General features: G+C 37.5%; 2 protein-coding genes across 2 annotated transcripts in view; one reads left to right on the forward strand and one right to left on the reverse strand.

The window, feature by feature from the left end:
- The window catches only part of CLCA1 (chloride channel accessory 1), a 29,354-nt gene extending 3,134 nt beyond the window's left edge, over positions 1–26,220 (reverse strand). Inside the window, exons 1-12 of the mRNA XM_025417760.3 lie at positions 25,980–26,220; positions 21,635–21,775; positions 21,320–21,467; positions 18,850–18,955; positions 14,034–14,211; positions 11,244–11,462; positions 10,271–10,498; positions 7,454–7,628; positions 5,504–5,610; positions 3,152–3,367; positions 2,327–2,588; positions 1,054–1,224 (exon numbers count right to left, since the gene is read on the reverse strand). Of these exons, the coding sequence (XP_025273545.1) occupies positions 1,054–1,224; positions 2,327–2,588; positions 3,152–3,367; positions 5,504–5,610; positions 7,454–7,628; positions 10,271–10,498; positions 11,244–11,462; positions 14,034–14,211; positions 18,850–18,955; positions 21,320–21,467; positions 21,635–21,775; positions 25,980–26,141 (2,113 nt within the window). The 5' untranslated portion in view covers positions 26,142–26,220. The remainder of the gene's footprint in view (positions 1–1,053; positions 1,225–2,326; positions 2,589–3,151; positions 3,368–5,503; positions 5,611–7,453; positions 7,629–10,270; positions 10,499–11,243; positions 11,463–14,033; positions 14,212–18,849; positions 18,956–21,319; positions 21,468–21,634; positions 21,776–25,979) is intronic.
- The window catches only part of ODF2L (outer dense fiber of sperm tails 2 like), a 120,138-nt gene continuing 107,398 nt past the window's right edge, over positions 13,970–26,709 (forward strand). Inside the window, exon 1 of the mRNA XM_049111725.1 lies at positions 13,970–14,089. The gene's annotated coding sequence lies outside the window, so the exon portion shown is untranslated. The remainder of the gene's footprint in view (positions 14,090–26,709) is intronic.

The raw sequence follows: 26,709 nt of genomic DNA on the forward strand, positions 1-26,709 counted from the left end.
ATATGTGAAAAAGCTTTGGAAACAAAAGTGTCCTTTAAAGCATTTTTTTTTCCTGTGATCACCTTTGCATGAGATACCACATGTCCTAGAATCCTTCTTTTACTGAGCACACACCCAAGTAAAGAGGGCAGTGGAAAGCTTCTTGGAGGAGCTGTTCTTATAATACACCAGACGCTAGGAAAAGACCTGCCCAAGACAGAGTAGAGATTGATGGAAAACAAGTCCTGGAACCCATCAGGACTGGTCTTGGTCCTAATTCCAGCTCCAGTCCTCGTCAAGTGTTTATTACCAGGAGTGGTATTGGACTGTCTGTTTCTTGAAGCACAATTCCCCACATGCTTACATGTGGCCTCAGTGTACTGGCTGGCATTAGGCTCATCTACTATTCTCTCTGGCCTGAGCAAGAGAAAGGAGACAGCAAGGCTTATGATACTGATGTATAAAATAAGCCCTAAATTCCTTTATTCTATGGATATGCCAATATCAGTGGAAAGAGCTTCATTACAAAATGTTTTAAAATTTATTAAAAATAATAGCAAACATTTATTGAACATTACTATTTACCAGCAGCAGTTTATTAGGTGTGTTTCCTTGTTTATTCCTCATAACTACCTTATGAGGTAGTTACCATTATTATTCCTATTTTACAACTGAGGAAAGTGAAGCACAAAGAGATTATCTAAAATACTTTAGTTGGTAGAGGGCTAGACTGTGAACCCAGACAGTTGAAAGCTATCTTCAATCTGTTGGTTTTCAGCTGAGGGTTATTTTGCCTCCTAGAGGACAGTGGATGATGTCTGGAGATATTTTTGATTGTCATAATGGTGGGGGCTGCTTCAGATAACTAGGGAGTAGAGGCCACGAATGCTAGTAAACATCCTACCATGCACAGGACAGCCCCCACAACAAAGAATTATGTGGCCCAAAATATCAATAGTGTTCAGCCTGAGAAACTCTGCTATTAAATTACACCATTCTCTTTGTAGGCTTAATGGTTTTCTCTTGATCCCAAGCCTTTAACTCAAGCCAGGTGTGTTATTACAGATTACTTACCATTCTCAATCCAGCCAGGTATGTACATGGCTCCATTCTGCCTGGGTGTTACCTTCTGTCCAGCTGCATTTATTCCTCCCAGAGCCCACACTTTCACACTGTATCTACCATTTGTATCATAAGCCGTAAAATACCTTGAATAGATACCATCATCCTTAGTAGCATCAGCACCTTGACAGGAAAATGAAGCAATTAATGAATATCTGAAAGGTACATGGACATTTGTATATTTCCAATTCAAATGTGAGTTAAAAATTTTCAAAGCAAAGATAATTTTGCACTATCTCCAAGAGAGTTTACAATTTGATTGTGTTCAAGATGAGATCTACTTTTTTCTCTTATGCATGTGTGCACATGTATATATATGTCAGTGTGTGTGTGTGTGTGTAGCTTCATGTGTGTATATTTTGTCTTCCTGAATTATTGTCTTTCTTTTTGAAATTGGAGATCATGCCATGTGTCTCCTATATCTGATAGAGTGCAAGGTAACTATTCATTAAGTATCTGTTGAACTGAATTAAATTGCTGTACATTACTGCAGAGAAAAAAAAGTTATATGATTTTTTTTTAAACTTATGACTTCTCACCAAGGTAGATTTAGATAGGAAATTCATTTACAGAATTTTTTTTTTCTAATAAGGTACTTGCATCAGAGTAAGTCATGTTCTGTCTAAAAAGAAATGTAGAATTCTATTTCTCTCGCTCCCTGTTAGATTTCCTTAAAAAATAAAGGGCTGGATTTTCATGTTGGGGGCAAGCTAATATAGAGTCTGCATACATATTACAAGGACATATAACTACATTTGAATTTATCTCTGCTGCTTTCTAAATGTGACAGCCTCAGTTTCTTCATCTGTAATGTAGGGATAATAATATCTCAAAAGCGTATGGTAGAGATAAAAATGAATATAACATAAGATAGTTATTAATATAATAACTAATTTTCCTCCTTAAAGTTAATAACTAATTTTCCTCCTTCCCTTTTTAGGGAGTGTAGGATACCCTCTGACAACTCCCTAGAGTATCGGAGTGTATTGAGCTTGAGCCACTAATGTGTTTGGTCTCAGTGCTGAGGCAAAAGATAGGCCTTTCTTCATGTTTTCCAACATTTTAAACTATAGGCATTGTGAGGAAGTAGAGAACTCTCTCAACAAGACCCCCAGTAGTGGACTCCCTGCTTGTAACTGTCCTCACAGCATCATGCCCTCCCCTTCTGTTCCTTAGTTTCTTTTTGGAAAAGAAAGATGTGTTTTCCGATTTTTTGACTAATTACCTGCTCCATTGTCCAGTAATTCCAAGTTAACTGTATTACCATTCACTGATTCTATTACAGCTGTGACAGTGGCCCTGAGGATTGGCGTGGCTCCTTGATGAACTTTTGCATAAACTGCCATTGGGCTAGGGAATTTGCCCGTGTCTTTGTTCATTTTAGAGGTTACTGTAATTGGAGGCAAAGTAGCACTTGATGCACGGGAGGTGACAGTCAGAGTCAGGGTTTGTGAGCTTGCTTGCAGACTGTAACTCCACATGCCAACCTGACCAAAACAAATGGAGACGTTTCCAATTAATGATTGTAGATGACACTGACCTGACCTTAATGTCACCTATAGGAAGATCTTATCTGATACAAGCCTCTCTAAGAAAATCTCTGATACTCTGTCAGCCAAGGGAAACTTTGGTACATTTGGATTAGCCACATGGTTCTCACTGTCAAGAAAATCTTAATTGGGGAAAATGAGGTCAGAAAGCTGTGCCCTTATCATTTCCTTGGTTTCTAAAAAGCAGTATCAAATCAGTGGGTTCCTGGGTAGAGGAAATGTTTTTCATGATCCTGAAGTTTCAAGGACCATTTTGCATCTTGACTTTATACGTGAAGTTTGAAAGTTCTCCCTTTCATACCTGGAGAAAATAATACCAATTTCCTTCCCTTGATTTGCTGTCATACTAATGAGATAGAGAACTGGGTGGAGAATTTTCTTTGTTCTTTCTTTCATTCAAAACTAACTCTCCTTTTACCACCCACATTTAAAAAGCAGTGATTATTTTGTAAAAATTTTATCTTGTCAAATTGTGAGAAGGATAAAACCTGACCCCATACCTTGGCAGTGCCTGGGATTTGGAGGTAGGCCATTTTGGTGTTTGTGTCCATTACAAAGCCATCTTGTTTATTTCCACTAGGATCCCGGAGAAGGATCTGGGGAGGCTGTGTTGTCCAAGTGATGAGAAATAAAGTGTCATTTCCCACAGTGCTGTCCACAAGCACTGTGCCGTTCATCCACTGATTGTTCTGGAGGGTTACTCCTTTACTTTCAAGCTGTTAAGGAAAACAATTCTTTACATTTTGGAGAATACCAGCCCACATCACACAGTCTCTTCATTCTTCCTGATGCCTGTGTCATTGGTTTTGTATTTATGTCTTATCATTATCCAGTTCTAAATTACCTTTCTTCTGGCCTTAGCTTCCACAATGTTTATTCTTAAACCCAAGTCAGACTACTTCCCCATATGACACTCATGAATCCCTGACTCTGACTTTATCATAGTCTCTGCTTTTTCTGAAAGTCTATACATTCATCTCCATTTATCTAAGCCTTGCCAGTCCTTCAAAATTCATTTCAAATGGCACTTTATGCAACTTTCTCTAATGTCCATCTCACTTACTAACAGAATAATCTCTCCCTCCTGTGAGTTCCTACAGAATCTTGATTCTAACCAGTTCTTTGATATTCTCGCAGTATGTTTTGCTTTATTTTTTTTGAAAGACTTTATTTATTTATGAGAGACACAGAGAGAGAGGCAGAGACATAGGCAGAGGGAGAAGCAGGACCCCTGTGGGGACTCTGATGTGGGACTCAATCCCAGGACCCAAGGATCACAACTTGAGCCAAAAGCAGATATTCAACCACTGAGCCACCCAGGTGTCCTTTGTTTTACTTTATACCTACTAGTGTTTATATCTCATCCTGTTTACTAGTCTATTAACTCTTAAGGAGTCTGACTGGAACTTTTTTTGCAAATAACCAATTGCTAGGTCAAGTATTATTTCAGTCCCTGTGAAAAGAAATGAAATAAGTCAAGGGCCAAGGTTGATTTGTTGTTTGGAGCAGAATGACGAGTGGTTAGAGCAGGGACTGAGGTGGGGAAGGGTTAACAGGACTTTTACAGAGAATGTTACCTTGAAGATTGTCTCCTAGATAATTATTTCTTGTTCTAATAACTAAGAGAAGATAGAGTAGCTGGGTCATGGAATCAGATTTTCTAATTTCATAGGTAGATTTGATCTTGGATGTGAAGCAAGTAAAGGGCTCTTATATCTGATTCTTAAGGCAGGTGGGTAAATGAGTTCTCATTTATCTCTCTCACTATTAAGCTTCTTAAATACAAAAATAATGGGCAGGAACTACCTGACTGAATTTCCTTTCATCAATTTGATTACTTTTTTTTTCAGACACATTTCTCCAATTTCCAGACTGAACTCTTGAGTTTAATTTTCTAAGTCTGAACTAGGATAACCCAAATGAGTATAATTGTTGTCTTCGTTATGCTACAGTGGTAGATCAGAAAACCGATTATTTCAAAATCTGTCACTGTTTGGCTTTGACATGACATTATTCTTTTACTTTCAGTCAAACTTTCACAATAAAATTGTGAGTTCACAACCAAATTATCAAAATAAAAATCATAATTCACACAGATGTGAGTTCTGATTGTTCACTCTCTAGCTTAAAAATTCATATGAGTAACTTTTCAAACTTTAAGAAGAACATTTAAAATACATTTGCCCTTTTAAAGAATAGTCTCAAAGATTTTGAAAGAAAATTTGGTTTTCTTGAGATTTTAGAACCAGAAGGGCCCATATATGTTTTCTGCTTCATATCTGGCTGAGAAACTGAGGCCCAGAAAGCAGAAATTCTTAATCCACAGTTAGAGAGTTAATGGCAGGCCTAGGACCAGGATCCAGGTGTCCTGACTGACATCATGGGTTTTTCACAGAACAAAACATTTTTCATCCATTATAAGGAGATGTTGGCAAATATCAGGGATTTGAGGTAATAGAAAAAATAGAACAAGTAATCCCTGAACACTTACTTGTCCCAGAAAATTTGTGTTAAGATGATCTACTGTGAAGAAAATTTTGAGCCAATTATATTGCTACGGGTGCTTGTTAACAGATGTTGAAAAAGAATTCTTGGGCTCATTATGTTTTATGTTGCTGGTTTCTATGGAGAAGTCAGTTAGTATTATTTCCAAGCAAGTAGACACTAATTACTTTGCTTAAGTAAGTACTGTTGCATTTTAGGAATAGTGTCCAATATCAGGCTAAAACTTCCATTTTTAATTTTAAATTACTACTAGAAGAATGTAGTACTTAATAAATTTAACCATTAAACTCTCTATCTTGGTTATGATTATTTATAAACATGAAAAACCAAAGAGTAAAAATTCTGACCTGGATAGCACGCTGGGAGTCAACTCCATTCCCAGATGAAAGGGCCCCAAAAGCATCAATGAGGCCATTGTTCTGAGCCTGATCTGAAGCATATGTCTGTAAACCGCCTAAAATGCAATTATATTATCAGAAGCTGTTTTCTAGAAAGCAAGTATTTGCAGCATTTTAGCTATTGTTAGATAGCAGAATATGTGAAATATTCTATTGCATTTTAAAGTATTAATCGATCAACCTCAAATAAGCATCCAGATTAACTCAGAAGTCTATACTAATTTTTTAATTCTACTAAATAAGATTCAGCAACACCTCAGTTGCCCAGCTATGTCAGTTATCTGCAAAGCAGCCACGGATCTCTGATAGGTCAAAACTAGTATCATAAAATTTCATGGTTTAAAGGTCATGCACTTCATATAAGAGAATTTATTAAGCCTTAGTCCAAGTCTGTTGATTTATTCCTTTTTTAGATAGAATCCTAACAAGCTTGACTTTTGAATTTTCTTCTAAATCATAAAACATGTGTATGTAACAACAGCAAGAAATAACAGTTAACAAGGGACAGTTATAGAAAAGTATAACATGTAGTAAAAAAACAGATTATACACCAGGTCTCACAGTCTCAGGCTATTTAGAACATGTATAACTAAGGTATTTGATGTGAAAGCACTTTTAAACCATTAATTGCCATCCAAAGTTTAAGGTAAGTACTTTGGTAATGCTCTCGGGGCATCACCCAGATACCCTTACCTATGCAAGGGAATCTCTCCCCAGCTACTCTAAGTGTTAGCTGCTAATGGCATATAGCTGCCCCACTTTTCCAGAGAATTGCTGTGCCAAAAGGGGCTATGCTTGCTAGAGAAATAACATGCTCCCTCACCTCCCCCTTGCCTTGACTGTCCATGGCCACTGACTGATGGGTGCAGTGGTACAAAAAGGTTAGCTCTTTTGCCTCAAGATTATACCAAGTATGTGATGCAATTCCAGATTGAGAGCCGCCTGTGGGGTTAGCTTCAGCTAGACTCTAAGTTCACTTCTGTGCTTGGGTCCTTCCCCTGTCCTATCCTATTTCCCTTTCTCTCATTCTCCTGATAACTCTCCCTCTATAAATCACATTCACCCAAATCCATCCCTGTCTCAGGCTCTGCTTCTAGGAAACCCAGACTAAGCTAGGTAGTATTTGGAACAAGCAGCCCTGTCATTCATTGTGGCTGCCTCAGAAGGCAACTCAGCATAATAATCGATATCCATAATGCTGGCCAGAAGTTTAAAAAAAAAATTGTGCCCACCTACTCTGCTAAAGAAGCCAAGCACATATGGAATCTATTTTAACCATCTGTCTGTGTATGAGAGAAGCACAATATATTAATGTTTTGTGGAGAAACTGCATTGTTTTCTACATTTTCAGAGTGACTTTCAGTGTGATTCATTAGGCCCTTTGCTCTTCCCCTACCACTCCTTATTAGAGTCTCAACTTAGATGTCACCTTCCTGGACCCTTCTCCTTTCCATAGTAAAGTCAAAGGCTTTCTATTCTAGTGTGCTTTCTACTGTTAGTAGATGACTTGTATCATGGTATTATATAGTTAGTGGCTTGTCTTCTGTCTTCCCTGGGTCTCTTAGCCAGTTGCCAAGTAGAAGAGAGTGGTTTCTGGCTAACCTATTAGGTTCTTTGCAGTTCTTACAAAGTGTCTGGGAAGAGAGACCTGAGTCCTAACTAGAGGGCTGTGCTGGTCCCATCTTTCTCCAGACTGTCAAAATCCTAGAACTGAGGCCTTACAAGAAATGGAGGGTCAATTCTAATGGTCATTTGGAGGTAAAGGCAGGTAGTTAATTAATAAGATTACCCCTCTCTCTATATATGTCCCACCCTTCCCCTTCTCCCCAGTTCACTGGAGCCACAGTCCATTGGAAGAGACAATTCAGTGGGACACAGCAGCAGCAGACCACCCTTCACCTGTCATTTTAGATAGCTCCTCTAGTTCTTTTGCTGCAGAGGGTCCGAGGGCGACTGTGTGGATGACAGCTCCACTTTGTTTCACTTCATTAAAGCATGAGCTTATAGTGTTGTCCTCTCCATCAGTCAATAGCACTATCTCAGCTCCATCTGTTGGGTATTTCTTCATAATAACCTAAGAACATAATGCAGGGCATGAGTTGTTAGGGTGGCCATAGTGTTTGGGAAAACTGCATTTAAAGGGAATGAGAAGAGAAACTCCAGAGGGAATAAACGGAAGTGCCTGAGAATCGTCAAATATCTCTCTGTCTTAAAATGATATAATTTTAAATCAGCAACATTCATGGAACTTGACAGTAGTAGTAGTCTTTTCTCTCGGTTACCCTGTTGCAGAGCAGACTCTGTAAAGAGGGATACAAGATTATTCCAGGAAAAGAGAGCATTGGGGAAGCAACAAAGGAGGTTTTTCTAGTTTTCTTACATGGCCTCTTCTTGACGGAGGTTCCCAGATGCTTTCAGAAACCATCCTCATTGAATAGGGAGGATAATATTTGGGAGATATTAGATGCAGAGTGGATTTAGCTTGTATGATATTTACCATCTGATATTCACCATCTGAGTAGACCAACTGTTTATGGTTGGCATTGGTTCTGACCGATGAGTACTCAGATCATATGAGTTATTAAAATTTTTAATATTCCCTCTGATTAAAACAAATAATTTTGTTCCCATTAACCCCAGCTCCTAATCGTCTTATGACATCTATGTTTCAACTATTCCTGATTAACACAGAATATAGTTTTTTACATTGTACAGAAAGCACACAGCTCTTACCAGTGTTGGATAAGATTATGGTAGAAGGAAAATTAGATTTAAAAAATAATGTTACTCATTTCAAGGAAGGAAGGCAAGAGTCCATTCTTCCCCTAAAAAAGAGTAGAAGGAGAGACCCAGAAGAAGAGAAAACAAGCAAGCAAGCCTAAGTAACCTCCCTTCTCTGGACCTGACTCTTAGAAAGGGAAGGCATCTTAAGTAGGTTGAAAGGAAAGCTAATAGCACAGGGGACTTCTGTCACCCTCTGTTTGATCTTTGAGAGGAGACTGCCACACAAGGGAAGAAAGCAGAACTGTGTCTGCTGCTACATGAAGGAGCCCAGAGCCCGGGATCCTCTCAGCTATGGCTGTGTCCTTGTTCTGACCAAGCTGAGAGGCCAGAGAAAGGGCTTAATTTGGATTCCCTTGTCCTACTTCTCCCCATCACTGCTCTGTGCCATGGAAAACATGTAGAAGTTCCCACATATCCCATAGGAAAGACAGAAGTCAGCAGACAAGAGATTAAGTCATCTTGCCATTCAGACTGAGGGCTGTTCAGTCTGTCAGGGGTTGGATAGAGGACAAGGGGATGTTCAGGGCTGTTCCGATAGTGAGAGCCAGGGTGGGGCTGAGTCAGCCAGGAAGGATCACAGGGCTCTGATCAAGCCCAGGAAACAAAGTCCAATAGGCACCTCAGCAGGAACTGGAGCCCAGAACAGACCTGACAAGGGTCTTGGGGCAGGAACCAGTGGGGAACTTGAGGACAATGTAGGACCCAAGGCTCTTTACCTCATCACACACAAGCTCCTCCCCTCCCACATCTGGACTCCATTGGGCAGGAGGAGCATCTAAATTCCAGTTGTATCTCTCACGCTCTCTCACCCATCTAAGTGGAAATGCAAAACCAGAAGTTCTCTCTTCACCACCAAGCCATCTGGCATTACTCATCTCCCCTAAGGTTTTGCATAGTAGGCTTTTAATATAACATGTCAGCGATTTCACTGCCCATTCCCCTCCCTCATTTGCTTCTTTAATCAAAGCTTGGGTGAATGGAGTGATAGAGGCAACAGAATCCAGATGCACACAGGCATCTGGACAAGGGTTTTACAGCTGACTATGCATACAGTGGAAACCACTTTTAGGGAACTGAACTTCAAAGATGGAATAAAAAGTCCAGAGGGACAGACTGAATTTGAGGAAATGGTTGTCTCTTGTCCACATGCAGTAATAGTGTGAGCTGGAAACTAAATGTTCCTGCTGCTGCTTGGGAATCTGGAACAGCCCTACTGACATGTTCTGCTCCATATCAGGCGGAAGGCTGGCCTGCCCAAGAATGCCACAGAGATTCTAAGACTTTAATCAGCTAGCTTCTTTCAGCCTCTTATTATTTGTGTCATGGGGGTAAATATCTTCTAAATAAATATAGAATATTGGATTATATATTTAGAGCAAATAAGCATCAGGTGCTATCAAAGAACTCAATTCAACTTTATTGAGAACCTTCCGTATAAAAGATACTGTGCAGCAGCCTGCAAGGTAAAGATGTAAGTCCTATCCCTAAAGAAATTTTGCTTAAGTGAAGTTTATGGTTAGAAAATAAGACAGAAGAGCCTAGAAGTCATAAGAAATGTTTTTGTTAAAGTTCATAGGATTTAGAAAGAGCAATTATATAGTTGAAAGAATCAGGAAAGATACTAAGAAGTAGGTGATGTCTGTGATGGATCTTTGAATATGATTTGAATTACAGATGAGGGAAGAGAAAGTATACTAAGTGGGAGCCTGGCAAAGATGTGGAAGTGCTGAAGGTCAAACGATCCTATTTGCTTAAATGTAGGACACTTGGAAGAGAGTCCCTGTGACATAAACTTGGAATAGGTAGGTAGGCACTATATTATGAAAGAACTTAAATATGAGAGAAAATGTGACTTAATTTTGTTGAAAATGGAGAGACATTTAGGCAACAGAAATTGTAAGCATTGACAAATGATAAGGAAACTTGTCTTACAGCAAATGCTGATCGAAGCCCGGAGCAGATGGACGTTCCTCCTGTGGCCACTGTAGGTAAGCTTTTGGTGAGTGCATCCCTTTCTGTGCCACTGTTTATCTGTATGAGTTCACTTTGTACCTGGGCAGCACTGTCAAATGTCACCATTCCAACCCAGGACCCTTGCTCAACTATCTGCAGAAGGAAAAGTTTGCCGGCTTGATTCAGTCGTTTAAGGCGGTCACCAGTCTGTATGGAGAAGTAGAAGAAAAGCAGTCAGGTTGGGTTTAGATGGGCAGACTAATAACAAAACAGTGTAGAGGAAATTTGGAAGTAGCTGTCTTAACATAGTGTAAACGACAATAAGCTTATTCAAGGCCTTTATATTAAATTTCCATGTTAAATTTCTCCTTTTAAAAAAATATTTTATTTATTCACGAGAGGCACAGAGAGAGAGGCAGAGACACACAGGCAGAGGGAGAAGCAGGCTCCTTGGGGGAGCCCAATGTGGGACTTGATCCCAGGACCTCAGGATCATGCCCTGAGCCAAAGGCAGACACTCAGCCGCTAAGCCCCCTAGGCGTCCCTAAATTTCTCCTTTATATTGAGTAGCATCTTTGGGCAGAATTTTAGGGCCTTTGTTTGAGTAACTGTAAAAGATCAAGCCAGATTAGGCTTTAGTTGGATCTTTAGTTCTCTTCTCACTCACTTCCTTAGTAGTAGTTCTATAGACCTACATCTTGTAGTGAAACATAAAAAATGTTAATTAGCAGATCTTGCTCATAAATTAAAGCTCATTTAATTTGGCAAATGAGATACTTGCTGCTGAATTTCTCTTGAATAGAGTTGAGGTGGGTGTTTCTTATGGTAATGTTATTGTTGTAACTGTTCTGACTCTAAGGGTTGTGTTTATTCCCAGCTTGTTACAAATTGTAGATCATATCACACATAAATATGAGGGCAGCATCCCAAAGACCAAGACCAGTGAACGTACCGCCATGCTTCCAGATTTATCAAGAACTAAACACACAATTCTTTGTCCGATCTGCAGCAATGAGAATGTGGGTGTCAGTGGCTGTGTTGTCATAGGAGTGGTTTTCTTAAAATCCTCAGAATCTTGAATCACTTCCCATGTGCTTCGGAGATTGCATCTTCGGTTTTGTGGGTTTGGGGCATCTTTATTGTGGTTTTTTTCTGTACAGAATTTAACCACCTGGAATTGTCAATAAAATTACAGAGATAAACTGTAGAGAAGGATATTTAAATCCCTTGCCTTCCTTCCTAGTCTGCCCTGCTAACCCATGAACTTGGCTTAATCCCATAATCACTGCAGGACTCTGCTGGAGAGATTCACAGTCATAATTCAGACTTTCTATCTCATACCACATCTTCAACCTCATTGGACCCTTAGTGCTCCTTAGCCATCTATTTATTTGCTCTTGGCTTCCTTCCTATGTCTCAAATTTCAAGCTATTTCAAGCCACTATCTTCAAAACACCCACTTCTGGACATTTCTCTGCTGGTACCATCTTATCTCTCCATCCTTTTACTTCTCACTCACTTCCTTACTTCCTACTCACTTCCCAACACCCTGTATTCCAGCTTTTTCCACTAAAATGTCCCACCAGCTCCTCAACTTTCATGTGCTCATAACTGAACTTACCACTTTTCCTTTAACTCTACTCTTCCTCATGTATTTTCTAACTCGATGTCACTACTATTCACCCAGTCACTACATCAGGAAATCTATCTTCTTCCTTCTACAAAGTAACCAAGATCCATCTATTTCACTATCTCTCCAGTTCATCATCTTTCTCCTTCTCCATTGGAATCTTTATCGTTCAAGCCCTCATGGTCCCTTCCTCAGACTATTTTGGTCTGTTATCTGCCTTTTTCATTTTGCTTGCTCTCCAAACTGGTCCACTCCACAGCATCCAGAAACATTTTCTTTCTTACTCCTGTACTCAAGACCCTTTGGTATCTCCTCATTGCTCACACACTGTGATCTGGACTGCTTCACATAGCAAGCAGCAATCTCCTAGATTTTGCTTCACTCTCCATCCTCACTCTGGCTGTGCATTCCAAGTCTCTAATATCCCTCTATTGTAATCCATAAATTTTCAAACTTGCCTTGTTTTATATCTCTGTATTTTTGCTCATGGTTCTCACTTTGTCAAGGAATTCCTCTTCCTCTATCTTCTGAGTTGTGAACTTAACCTTCATGTTTTGGCCAAAAGGTCATTTTCAAAATGTTTTTTCATTTCCTACCTTCCCCTCAAAGAATTTCTATTCAACCCTCTGGTTTCACAGTACCCTACAGATACTTTAGTAAGACCCCTTTAAGATTGTTAATACACTATAAGCCCATCTATGGCAGAAAATAGTCTCATTAAATTTTGCTTCCTCAAAACTTGGTTCAGTATCTGACACATAATAAAAGTTCAATATAAGTTTGTTGTTTTTTGAGTGACCCTAAAATCTGCATGTCAGTTTTTTTTTAACCTATAAAAGGGCAATAGTTATTACTGAATTACATGAGAACATGGAATAGGGTCCTTACTAACACAGTCAATAAATGATAGTTTCCTCCCCTTTTTCTTAAGCATGAATATCCCTAGCATTTGGGGGATTAAAAAAGGAGCCACAGTATGCAAAGAATGTATAACCTCATTCCTCCTCTTAGACTATTATTCACAGTATTAGCACTCAATTAAAAATCCTAAAAATTCAGGATTCTAGAAATTTAGAAAGTAATCATTAGCTGTAAAACACTTATTTTCTCTTCATTTGCATATCCCAGGTGATTTGGGTTGTTTCCATAATATCATACATAAGGCTCTATTTTAGCCAGAGATCTGAAACACATATAAACTGCGGACAAAGATTCCCAAATCTGTGCATCAAACTTAATTTTGTAGTTAATTTAAAACACATAATCTGGGGCCCCTGTTGAAAGTTTCTGAGTAAATCTAGAAACGGACTGCAAAACCAGACTGAAGGATGGGACTTTTGAACCACGTACATCACATTTTTAAAACTTATACCGCGTTTTTATTGACAGACTCTTACAAGTTACTTTAACCTCATTCCAAAAGGAAAACATAATTTTATGTAAGAGACTAAAAAGGAAGAGAGTTGCCCCACAAAGTGTCTCCACTGACTTTAGTCTGTAATTAACTGATACATCTAGGTTTACTTTGTGCAAGTTTGCTGGTATTGTATATTTAGCATTAATAAGGATAATCTGTTGAGTTTGTTTTACGACCTGTTGGTCATTAAAAAAAAAAAAAACATTAAGATGTATTTTAAAGTCACTTAAAACCATTAAAACCATGTACAAACTCCTTACAGGCATCAATACTCTTAAAAAGATAGAAAATTTTAGGTAACAACCCAAAGCAAATATTCAGTCTGAAAATATTTCAGGCTACTGATCATGTCCTTTTTAAGAAATAAAAAAAAGTGTCTGATCCTCTTGGGTAAATTTATTATTTAACTAAGAGTTTTTGTGCTTGTCTGCCTTTAAGGATATTTGAAATAATACTCAGCAATGAAACTATAAGCTTGTGGGAGGAAGATAATGGAGCCCTAAGAATGGACCTAAGGAAGGGGTAGGGGAAAGATAAGACTTTATCCCTGATTTTGTACTCCCAGCTTGTCCCACAGAGAATCAGCTCTTACTGGTGATTTCCTAAATTTGATCCTTTCTTGTAGTGATTGGGGGATAAGAACTTCACTAAATTCATAAGTGCCAAGAAAAAAAAAAAAAGAACAGGGTACTTACAGAATCAATACTTTGCGAAAACATTATGGAAGCCGGCTCAGTCTGCCTGTCATAAGGTATGAACTCACATCCTTCTTCATAGAGCCCTGTTACTTTGTCGAGTTTGCATGATTTGGTGATACAGCTGCCCCCCTGACACTTCTTTATTACATTTTTACCACTAATACCTGCTGAACATCTGAAAACATATTAAGGTTAGATGTTTAGGTGCTGTAATCATTTCAGAGGGTTAGACTCTGTGGTCAGGTTGTCCTGATATCTACAATTTTCTCTCATAATTCAATGAACAAATATATCACCTTAAATAGTAAAATTATTAAACTCACATCAGAGTCATTTTTAATTGGCAAAAAGTATTTGAAAGGTTCCCAAAATGGTATCAGAATTTGTTTCTATGCAGCGGAAAAGTTAAGTCTGGCTTATGACTGCTATCAGAATTAATAAGGATCCAAGTACTTAGCCACCTCCTCATCTAGAACACTCATTCCTAGAAAATCAGGAGCTCTCTTTTGTTTCCATTTAGTTTATATCATACAATTTTTGCATAGTTCTTGTATGTTCATAGATATTTTGGATTTTTCCTTCTACTATATGCTTCTGAGTTTGTGGCCATTATATATAAGTGGACTGCTTTTACCATGTATTTTATTTTTTGAGTATATAAACAATATATGAACACTATAGGAAATTTGGAAAATAGCAAGTGTCTAAAGAAGAAAAGAATCATGTCCCACCATCAGAAATAAAGCTACTTTTAACATGTTGAAATATTTTCTTTTCTACATATCAGCATAACATTTCACATAAAGTTTTGCTTCCTGCTTTTAAAAAACTTAGCATGTTAGTATATTTAACATTTTAACATATTATTATATTTTATATCTTTCAAAATGTGATTTTAATATCTGTATGTTTTGATACTATAATATGAATCTAGTCTAATTTCTTGATTTGCTTCCCCCCAATTTGTCAATACTAAAAGTAAAACTTCAGTGAATTAATAAAATTTCACATAAAGTTTTATACTGTTTCCAAGTTTGCTGCATGATTGATTCCCAGAGTAAAAGTTTGAACATTTTAAAGTCTGTTGATACAGCCCATCCTATCATTTTTCTTAAAATGGATTTTTAAATATGAAATTGGATCAAAAAATAGGAAACATTTTATAGATTTTATGTGTCATCAAATTGCTTTCCAGGAAAGGTGTACCAGTTCATGCCTCTAAGAGCCATCTGTGAGAATACTCATCACACCATGAGTAACCTCACTTACTAGGTCATAAGCGATTCTCATCTTTGTCAAATTTGCACCTCTTTATAACTAGTAAGTCTGAACATTTATTATCTGTTTATTGGCCATTTTTATTTCCTCTCTTGTGAGTAATTTATTATTCTTCAGCGTCCATTTTTCTATTAGGGTATTGCTGTTTTCCTTCTGGTTTTTAAAAGTTCTTTTTGTGTTGTAATACTAAGCTCTTAAAAGCCTGGTTTCTTAATTTTTGTAAATACTTTGTTCTGTTTTTAGCTTTTTAGTTTGTTTGATTTTTGTACAACAAAAATTCTAATGCATATGTTGCCAAATTTATTATTTTTTTAGAATAAAAATGAATGATATCTTTTTCCGACTCCTGAATGCATAGAAAGACCTTCCCTATATAAGAGTTCAATACTTATTCATCTAGTTTTTCTTATTCATTTTATCTAATGAGTCTATCCAGTTGGAAGGGGGTCTATTAGTTTTTTCCCCTCACAGTTAAAAATTGTCCTGATATCTTAAGAAATTCTGTCCTTCCTCATAGCTTTGTAATTCTAGCTGTATTAAATTATTATACATGTGTCTGTCAGTCCACATTGTTTTAAGTAATGTAGCTTTAGAGTATATTTAAAATTCAATAAGTAGAATTCCCCTTTATTATTATTATTTTTTTAAAAAGTGTTCTTAGCATTTTAACTAGTTTCATAAAACCTATATATTAAAAAAAAAAAAACAAAAAACCTATATATTTATTTGGGTTGAATTTACTTACATCTTCCATGAATTAAAAGGCTCCCAGATTATCCTGATATTCTTTTAAATCCTTTAGAAGGATTTTGTTGTTTTCTTCTAACATGATTTTTACATTGGTTAGAGTTTCCCCTACTTTTAAAAATTATTTTATTTGTTTATTAGGTTTTTATTTTAATTAATTGTGCTTATTATGACAAGTGCACTCCTCAATCCTCATCACCTATTTCACTTCTTCTCCCACCTCCTTCCTTTCTGGTAACCATCAGTTTGTTCAGTTAGTTAAGAGTCTGCTTCTTGGTTTATCTCTTTCTTTTTTTCTCCTTTGTTCATTTCTTTTGTTTCTTAAGTTCCACATATGAGTGAAATCATATGGCATTTGTCTTTCTCTGACTTACTTCACTTAACATTGTACTCTCTTGATCCATTCATGTGGTGGAAAATGTCAAGATTTCATTCTTTCTATGGCTGAATAGTATTCCATTTATGTATATATAAATCACATCTTCTTTACCCATTCATCTATTGATGGACACTTAGGTTGCTTCCATAACTTGGTGTTATAAGTAATGCTGCAATAAACATAGGAGTGCATATTTGCCCTTGAATTAGTGTTTTGTTTTCTTTGAGTAAATACCCAGTAATGCTATTGCTAGTTCATAGGGTAGCTCTATTTTTAACTTTTAGAGGAAACTTCATACTGTTTTCCAGTTTGCATTCCCACCAACAGTACCACCAATACTTGTTGTTTCTTGTATTTTTTATTTTAGCTATTCCAACAGGTATGAGGTGTATCTCTCCCCTTTTATTACTCTCTTGAATGGAATATTGTTTTCCATTATATTTTTGAACTAGTTATTGTTAATCTATGGAAAGGCAATTTGAATATTCATTTTATATCTGATCACCTTATTGACTTCCTTTGTTAATTTTAATTTCTATTTATTTCCTTTGATTTTTTTAAGTGGACTACATCTCACCTGCCTAAAAGCAATTTTCTCTCTTCCTTTTGAGTAGCAGCCCCTCACATACACTTTTTTCAACATCTTCAGCTTAAAGTGTTACTGCACTGACTACAACTTTCTAAACAAGGTTAGATAATTCTGTTAATAGTGGTCATCCTTATTCCTGGGAATGTCTCTAGCATTTCCCGATTAAATATGAAAGGCTGTTGGCTTTCAATTAATGTTCTGTATTATATTAAGGAAGTAACCTTCTACTGTGGGCAGTACTGCCATTTTTAAAATTGCTTCTAGGCCTTCAAAGCAATAAAAATATTTGAAAGATAAGAAACAATAAATATTATTAACATGTTATAATTAAATTTCTTGTTAAGAGGACATGGTGATCATGTCAGCTTTGCTAATGTTATCTGTGGAAGAATATGCTGTATATGTAGATATGTTAGAATATGTCTAGAAAGGACTATGTACTAATCAGCTTTTCTCTTGAGGGACTATACAGTGTCTGGAAACTTAGAAAAGAGAAGTGGGAAATGCAGGTGTTGAGTTTGGGATAGAATCCACTGGGTGAGACTGGAAAGGTCAATCCAACATATGATCACATCAGGGAAGGGCCCCTGGTCTGTGGTCTATGAGATGCACATGGAATAAGCTAAAGGAATCAGTACTATGTCTAGTTCTAGGAGGCACTTAGTGTCTATGCCTGAAATGATGTAACAATGAGGGACAATATAACGGAAGTGGACCTCGCTAGCAGGGTTTGAATGTAGTAAAGAAAGGCAAAGTGGAAAGAAGTAATGCTCCTGTGGGAAAGATGGGAAGCCAGGGTTGAGTGCTGAGTCCAATTCAGCTCCCCTGGGAAACAGATGCACCAACTAGACAGTAATTGAACCATATCTTAGTGCCTCCCCTTAAACAGCCATCAGGTAAGCAGAACTGCAAGCAGAAGTATAGAGGAGTGTTGTACCAAATTCTATCTTTAAAGGAGAGGTTGTTGTTTTTAAACTTGGGCATACATGTGCAAGGTTATCAAACTTTTGAGAACCTATTAGAATAATTATTTTCTTCTTTACTCAATATACTGTATTACTTAGTTACCCAGTATCACAGCACTTTTGGATATCCTACTTGGCTTTAGTATGTTTAATAGTCCCTTAATTCTGCCAAATGTAATTTGCTATCCTTTTATTTAAAATATTTTTAGAAAACTGTACCTATGGAATTCTTTTTATGCTACCTGTCAGATTTTAGTATCCGAATTATGCTAGCTCTTTCAAGTAAATTGGAAAGTTCTCTGTCTTTTATGTTTGTACTAAAGCAGTTTATATTCACTGAAATTGAATTTACCCATAAAAATAATGGCAGTCAAGAGTACTTTCCAAGTATTCAGTTAGCTTTCTATTGATACCATGGAAAATTTAATTTGAATTGGGTTAAATTTTGGTTTTTAAAAAATATTTGGATTGTCATTCATATAAGTTCCACAGTCCCTCCCAGGCCCGTTCATACTGATGAAGTCCACATAGATATCATTCTGTTCTCATTAGATTTGTTTATGTCCCTGATTCTGATATAGGAAGATGGAGACTCTGACATAGCACCTATGGATTTCTTACAGTTGCACACACAGGCAAGTGATTTGTAGCTGCAGAGTAGAGAATTCAACTAATTGAAGCACTTATAAAGTGAATAAAAGTGGCAGGTTTTTTGGAAGCTGAAAAAGAAAGCACTAAGAATAAAACAGAGATAAAAATAAGACAAAAACTTGATGTTTTTAAGGTCATCAATTCATGAAAAAATTGGTTGCAATTTAAAATACTTTGGGAAAAGTTATATCAAAATATACATACCTTACTGCTTCTTTTTTTCCATTGGATAAATAAAATTTCTGGTCATTATTGTACTCATCATATACTCCCCATCGTAGATGAGCCCATTCATGGACAAAGACCCTTTCTGTGAGAAAATATTTTAAATACTTGATTACAATAAGAATGATAAAATTATCTTCTTACACTGGGAAAAAGTAATTTTTCTGAACATCATTATGCTTTGCTATGTTAATTTTTTTTCACTTAAAAGTTTTATTTCCTTTGAAAAATTTAATGACAATTGCACATTTCTTTAAAATACAACACTTATTTTGGCTCATCAACTGTTAATTAGGGACTAGTTAAGTGTCAAGCAGTTATTTATACAAAAAAGCTGGTCCTTACACAGCTCATGGTCCAGCAGATGACACAAATGATCAGATAACTATAACCCCTAGTGACCTAAGTGTAATGATGGAAGTCAATGCAGGCTGCTGTGAGAGCCAGAGGCATTCACAGGGCAGCTTGGGCATCATCCTGAATATGTCCTTCTCCCTCATGGCTCATATCTGGTTAACCCTCAAGGTCTGACTATCACACCTCTGCCCTTTTGCTTTGACCTAGTCTCATCTTTCCAGTCTTACTGCCACCTACTCCTGAATCATGGCAATGGCCACCCAACTGGCCTTCAAATCTCTAATCTTCAGTGGCACCCCTATGGTGCTCAGGTGAAGTCTAGCTTCTCAACATGGCATACATGGTTCCTGATGATCCAGATGCTAATCCTCTCTATAGCCATATTTCTTAGTGTTCTTCATCCACTTCCAAAACTCTATAATCACAGTGAATTCCTTTTACTTCCTGGAGTCACATCATGCTCTTGTTCATCTCTTGTTCTTTTCATACATTTTTCCTCTGGCTTACAATACTCCCTTCCTCTCTCTGTCTAGATAACTCCTATTCTTCTTTCAAGATCAGGCTTATATCTACCTAGAAGCATTCTCTGACATCCTCAAACTAGTCCAGATACCCCCTCCTTTGCACTTCCATTGTATTCCATTGTGGCACTTATCATATTATATTTTCATTGCTGCTTACATACTGACCTCTCACATTAGACACTTGTCTCCATAAAAATGGATACCATGACTTCTTTATTGTCTTGCCTTGGCAAATAGTGCCTAGAACTTAATAGGCACTCAGTGAGTATTTGTTAAATTTGCATGAATCTTAATGACTTATAGTCAGCTCAGTTTTTCTGGAATGTAAATTCCTAAGTGGGCTGAATTTGGACAATTATATGAGAAGATGCATGCTGAGGAAGACCTAGTATCTCACATTCAAGACTTAGACTATTCTGTCAGCGCTGGGGGACAAATGATGGCTTCTTAAATGGAAGAGAAGGTTGTGGGGGAGCAGGCATGGAGTCACAGTACAGAAAGGAGAGATTATAAAGGAATGACATTATATGTGATGACCATGATGGCTGAGGTGGGCTCAAGAGTGGGATGGAGAAGTTAGGTAAATCAGTTCAACACACAGTGAGCCATACTTTGGGAATTTTCTGGTCATTATGGAGTTGAAATGGAGTGTTGTACAAGAACAACAAAGAGGTACATTTGTTTGACACCTCTTTCTCATAAGGTCTGTAAGTACTCTAGTGTATTTGGGGGTGGAGTATGGAGGTGCTAGCACTTTTTTGTTTGTTTTCTCTGCCTTGCCTATTTAAACGAAGGAAATCAAACTGGTTCTAATCTTCTCAAGATTGTAAAGAAACTTAGAACTAGTTATTAGTTAACCTAATTATCTAAAACTAATCATATTTCATTATACTCGGAAAGTACATATTATGTATACTCTTCTGCTTGTTTCTTGTAATATTTTCTCCAAAGATTGCTGTAAATAGCTCATGTGGGAATGATAGTTAATTTTGTGAAGGAAAATTGGACTTTGTCTTTAGTCATGGGTTTTAGAGCGCTGAACTGCAAAATATCTCTGGTACTCAAAGTGTGGTCCAGTATCAGAATCATTTGGGAGCTTATTAAAAATGCAGATTCTTGAGTCCCATCCCACATCTACTCAACAGAATCTGCATTTTAACAATCCATTTAGGATTTGATGCACAGAAGTCTGAGAGCACTGTACGTCTCCGCCATTTCATGGCTACGACCTGAGTTGCAGGCAGGAGGTTTAATTTGTTCAAGTGTTTCCCTCTACAGATCCATAGAAACCTAATACTACATATCAAACTACCTTACAGTTATTATCTCATACAAATATTATTCAATAACAATCTCTAGAAATTAAAAAAATACTGATTTACACCTATGATAAATATGAAAAAATTAAATTTTAAATGAAAAATGCACTATTCTGAATCCCCATCTTAAGCGGGGATTTGCTTAATAATAGCTTACTTTGCTTATATGTGCTTACTTAGATCATGTTCTACTTTGAACATAAAATAAACTGTGAGAAATATAGCAAAATAGTTTCTCTCTACCCCTACCTTGTGGCCCATATTGAGAAAACTTTTTTCCTGCTAGGAAGTCAAGAGTGAAATGAATCCTTTCACCCTTTTCTCCACAGCGTCCCATCTGCTCCGTGTACGGTTCATCATTACCTAGGGGATTCTGCTCAGCAACTAGAACATCAGCCTGAAATTTAAGAAAAAGTCATTATTACAAAAGTTTAGCAAATGAATTGACCTTATTCACACAGGAGTATTTTGAAACAATTTCATTTGATTCTAGAATATTTTGATGAAAAAAATCTGAATCAAGAGTATGAACTTGAATTTGAAAAAAGAACTTGGTATTCTCACATTTTTGTAGGTCTCGAGTTTTGGTCTCACATACTCAGGTTTTGTCTTCCATTTTTCAGGAATCAAAATGGCAACATTTTTGAAATAGAATCTTTTTTCTGTAGCTTCAAACAGATATGGAGATGCCTGGGTCACCATGTCCTGGGAAAACAGAAAACTTAAATAACCAGCACAATTATGGCAGAAAATAGGCAAAACTACCCATCATTCAAATTTACATCTTTTTTTCCTGTTTCCAAAGACTAGTTATTGATCAAAATGGGAAGGGGAAATACGGAATTACCTTTTATTAGTAATAATAGTTAACCTTTTCTGAGCATTTCCCAGATGCTGTGGATCACAGTGTAGTGGTTGACAATGCAGACTCCAGAGGCAGACATTAATTCTGGCTCCACCACTTATGGTAGGACATCGGACAATTTCCTCAAGCCTTTCTGAACCTCAGTTTTTACATGTATAGAGTGGAAAATATTCTAGTGACTAGCTCATAAAGTTGTCGTGAGGACCAAACCAAGTCAAGAAAGAACTTAGAACCATGCTTACGTAGCACAAGTGCTTACGAAATATTAGCTATTGGTTTCATTTCATTTGCTTTTTTAAGATCAATAAACCTGTAAGGAGAAACTGACAATTAGAGAGTAGAGGTCTCAAAGTCACACATCAAGTAGTACTGGGAGAGAAACTGAAATTAAAATGGGCATGACTTCAGCACTGCTGACTCCTGTAATAATTTGGGGGTTAACTAAATGTTATGAGAGCATTTATTTTTAGTAGAGTACCAGGTGTTCAGTATAAGGAAGTGGCATAATTAATTTCTCTTCAAGTTACACCTAACTTTATGTCTCTAAGATGAAAGAGCTAGAGTGTTAAATTATAAAGCCTCAGCAGATTCCCTGAGTTCTTTCATGACAAGATAGTAGAAGGGGGTATTATAAGAGATTTATTATGCAAAGGGGCACTGGATCTACTAGGACTGAAAAAGTGCAAAAGTGAGTATAGATAGAAAGAGGGCTGAAGACTGAGCCCTGATGCCCCCAGCATTTAGAGATGGGGTAAGGAGGAGCCCATCAAAGGAACTCAGGGAGCAGCAGGTGTATGAGTAAGAAATGAAAAAAGCACTTTAAGAAGAGGAGGGTCCTTATTGGTGTCTAATGCTACTGACTGATCAAGTATGGTAAGGACTAAGAACTGAACAATGGAGTTAGCAACCCGAGTGATCCACTTTAGTGGAATAGAGATGATAGCTCCATATGAGTGAGTTAAAAAGAATAGGAGATGAGGAAGCAGAGGTGATGAATAAGTTCAATAAGGTTTTCTATAAATTAAAGAGGAATGGAGAAATGAAGAAGTAGCTGAAGGAGGACCTTAGGGCAACGGGGTTTTGTTTTGTTTTTTAAGTAGGAACTATTATATGTATGTGCTAATGGAAAAAAGAAAAAAAAACCATCACCGGATATGTAAGAAGAAAAAGGATTGTTGCAGGAGCAAAGTCCTTGCTGGAGCAGACCAGGGTGACTAGGCTCAGGTGCCTGGTGGGGTTGGCCTTAAGGAAGCAGGGCTCTTGCATTGATGCAGGAGTGACTCCTTTTCTGCCATTTCCTAACAGGATTAACTTGGGGAATTTATTTTATCTCTAAGAGCCTCAGTTTCTCTCTTTTCAGATAGTGAAAATAATGGTGAGCTGGAGAGCTTTCTAAAAGTTCTTGTAATGATTTGCATTTCCTTCTTCCCCAAAAGCCAGATTTTTAACAATCACTAGGAGAATTTAACATTGTATAATTTTAAAAAATAAAAACACTTAGTCAAAATCATCAAAAAAGTCGAAAAGTAGGTATGAAACTTCCTACATTAGAGTATTATATCACAATTTGACTTGTGAAATGTGAATTTTCAGTATCTCCTGGAAGAATTAAGCAGCATGAAATGCTCTTGTCTTCCATATTTTAATAGAAACATTAATAAAGGATCTTTGCTTTGGCATCTGTTCCAGATTTTGAAAAGGTGACTTCATATCCAAATAGGCATTTAAACTTGAAGTTTGGAGAAAATTGAGGATAACAGTATATAGGACCTTTATAAGGTAATTCCTTAAGGACAAGGATAGTATATTGTTCATCACTGGATTCCTGGTACTGACATAGTGTAAATGCTCTGTAAATATTTGTCGGATGAATGAGTGAATTGGTTATGATGAGTGGTAAGCTGTCCAGGAATGCCAAAACAGGAGGTACCTGGGTCCCATGCATTGAGGAGACCCCAAACTACTCCAATTGTCCGATTGTGTATCTTTCGTGTGAGAGAGAGAGAGAGAGAGAGAGAACACGAGAACACAGTTTCTCCCTGACTCGCATTCCCTCGTCTTGTGCACGCGCTCCTTTTGCTTCTGGAACTACTACTACTGTGCGGTGAAGGTGCAGTGGCTAGAACTGCTGCAGCGCCATCTGCCGGTCCTGTAGGTGGTAAAATGGGGACTGTTGCTGAAGCCTGTATTTAAGAGCTGATGTAGAGACTTGTCCCCACAAGGGCGGGAAGGACAAAATCCTCTCAGAAAGCGGAGAGTGAGGGATGTCCAGGAAAGGCAGTAAAGCCCACAGTGAGGTCCCTCAACCCTACAGATCGGGAACATCAAATAGGGAAGAACCCACTTTTATGAACTACTGAGAAACACTGAGCACACTGATTGCCCTTAAAAGTGTTCCTTTTACAGAGAAGATGTGGAAACCAATTTATCTTATAGCCAATGCATTTGGGACTTGTAAGAAAGACAATTTAATAATTGTAGTGAGAAGCACATTTCTCAGGAGAAAAACCCCCAAAGATAGTAGGTGAAAGCATTTTGAAAGCTCTAAGGCACCTATAAATACAAATGAGCATTGCCATTCAAGATAAGGCATCTGGGTCCTCCTCCTGGCATTTCCTGAGCCCTACTAACTGTCCAGCCAGAGATGGTAACAGTGGAGGCCACATTTTTCTTTCACACTTTGCTGCTCCAAGTGGCTGCGTCACTTTTGCTCATACCTTTTCTAAATTTAGAGGTAATTAAAAATTTACCCAAGGTTTCTGATACTGAGAGATTTCAGAAGGTGAATTTCTCTTTCACCAATGGTGGTAAACCTGATAGTCTTCCAGTTAAACAGGTAAGCTTCTCCTCCCCCATCAACTGCTGCATTTCTCCAACCCCAAACTGCTCTTGGTGATAGAAACGGTTCTCCCTCAAACTCCATCTTTCTGGCCTTGCTTCTGCTCAGAGCAAAGAACCTTTGGGAGTGATCTTTGGAGCCCTTGTACTATTAACTTCTGAGCTCACACTCAGGAATTTTGCCCAGAAACAAGCTTTAGTCCATCTGGCTTGGTTAAGAGGAACATTTTCTATCTAGAAGGATTAAAAGTGGGACTGGCTATTGATGACTATGCCTACCATTTATTGAGCTCTTACAATGCATTAGACGCGATGCATATATTTTTGAAGTTTTTTCTTTTTAATTTTTGGAATAATTTTAGGCTTATAGAAGACATGAAAAAATTAGAGTTCGCATATTCCCTTCACTCAGCTTCCCTTATATTCATGCATTGCTAAATTTAATCCTCACAAAGTCCTATGAGAAAGGTACTTATTATTATTCCCATTTTATGACTAACACTTTTGCTCTTTTCACAATACTGCTTCTGGATGTGCTACAGCCCTTTATAAGGCATTTCCTTCTTATTCTTAGCTGTTTGCTCTTGCACATGACCTCTCTAATCCCTCCACCTTACAGCAGTTAGATGCTCTGCTGGAACAGGAAGACTGAGTCTTCTTCCCTAGTTTTTCCTTGCCCCCCAGCAGCCCTGAGAGGGTTACTTGCATTGGGGCTGGTAAAATGCACAGTTTCCTTTTATTGGAAGGGTCAGGATTGTTCTTAAATCAGAGATTTGCATCCTGGGATCCTAATAACAAACAAGGGAGTTAAAATTAAGAGAATAAAAGAATTTTATATAAGCCAATGGTAAAATCAAGCAAAGGAATTATCCTCCCCATATCTCACAATATCTGCCAAATGTAGCTGGCCCTACCTTAGTGTCAAACTAAATAGTTTTCAATGAAATTGTCCAGACCAAGTCATTTATTAAGCACCAACAATGTATCAAACTCTGAAATATGTGCACTGCCTTTATTATCTTATCTTCCACAAGAATCCTTGTAGTTTAGTGTTATTATTTCCATTTTACAACTGAAGAAACAGGCTCAGACATGAAAATAATTTGCCAGTGTCACAAAGCTGAAGTTGAAGAACTCATGTTTGTTCTATCACAGCATTACACTTAATTTTTTTTAAAGCGTGAATAATTATTATTTTGAACTTACCTTTATTTGTTGAATGATTGTTTCATCTTCTGGCACGTTAGGGTCAATTGCTATGACAATGCCTTCATAACCATTATTATTCAGCTGAATGAGTGAATCGCTCAGGGTCCCTTCCAGGAGATGAAGGACCAAGATGAAAACAGAACTCTTAAATGACCCCATTGCTGTACATCGCACTTTGATTTCTTCCTTGGAGAATGTTGCTTTTAGAGGTATCTTTCTTTACCCCTATATATATATATAAATGAATATATAGACACACATTTTTCCAAGCTATCAGAGATGATTTATCACAGTATTTAACCCTTTGACCCAAAATTCTTTCACTATTGCATTTGTCTCCAATATAAGGAACTATAGCTTAGTCTCAAATTCTGTGTACTTACAAATATTTCATTTTGAAAGGATTATTAACCTTGCCTTCACCTGTGCCAGATGCTGGGAATGAGGGTGGAGAGCCCACATCCTGTTCCCTGGAGGGACTCACAGGTGACAAGCAGCTTGGCCATTGAAAGATGTTTACTTGTTACAAATGTTTGCTGACCAGGGATACTGACCCACCCAACACCACCCTTCAACCCTCACCTGGCCATGGAGGCCTGATTGTTCTGCATATTCAGTGAGCATTCATTAAGCGTAAACTGTATACCCAGTTATCCTTCATAGTGGTCTTTTTTTTGTAATCCTCATTGATCTGGACATAGCTTCATTACTTCTTGGTGCTCTCTTA

Source organism: Canis lupus, chromosome 6 (assembly GCF_003254725.2).
Source record: "Canis lupus dingo isolate Sandy chromosome 6, ASM325472v2, whole genome shotgun sequence".
Classification (NCBI taxonomy): Eukaryota; Metazoa; Chordata; class Mammalia; order Carnivora; family Canidae; genus Canis; species Canis lupus.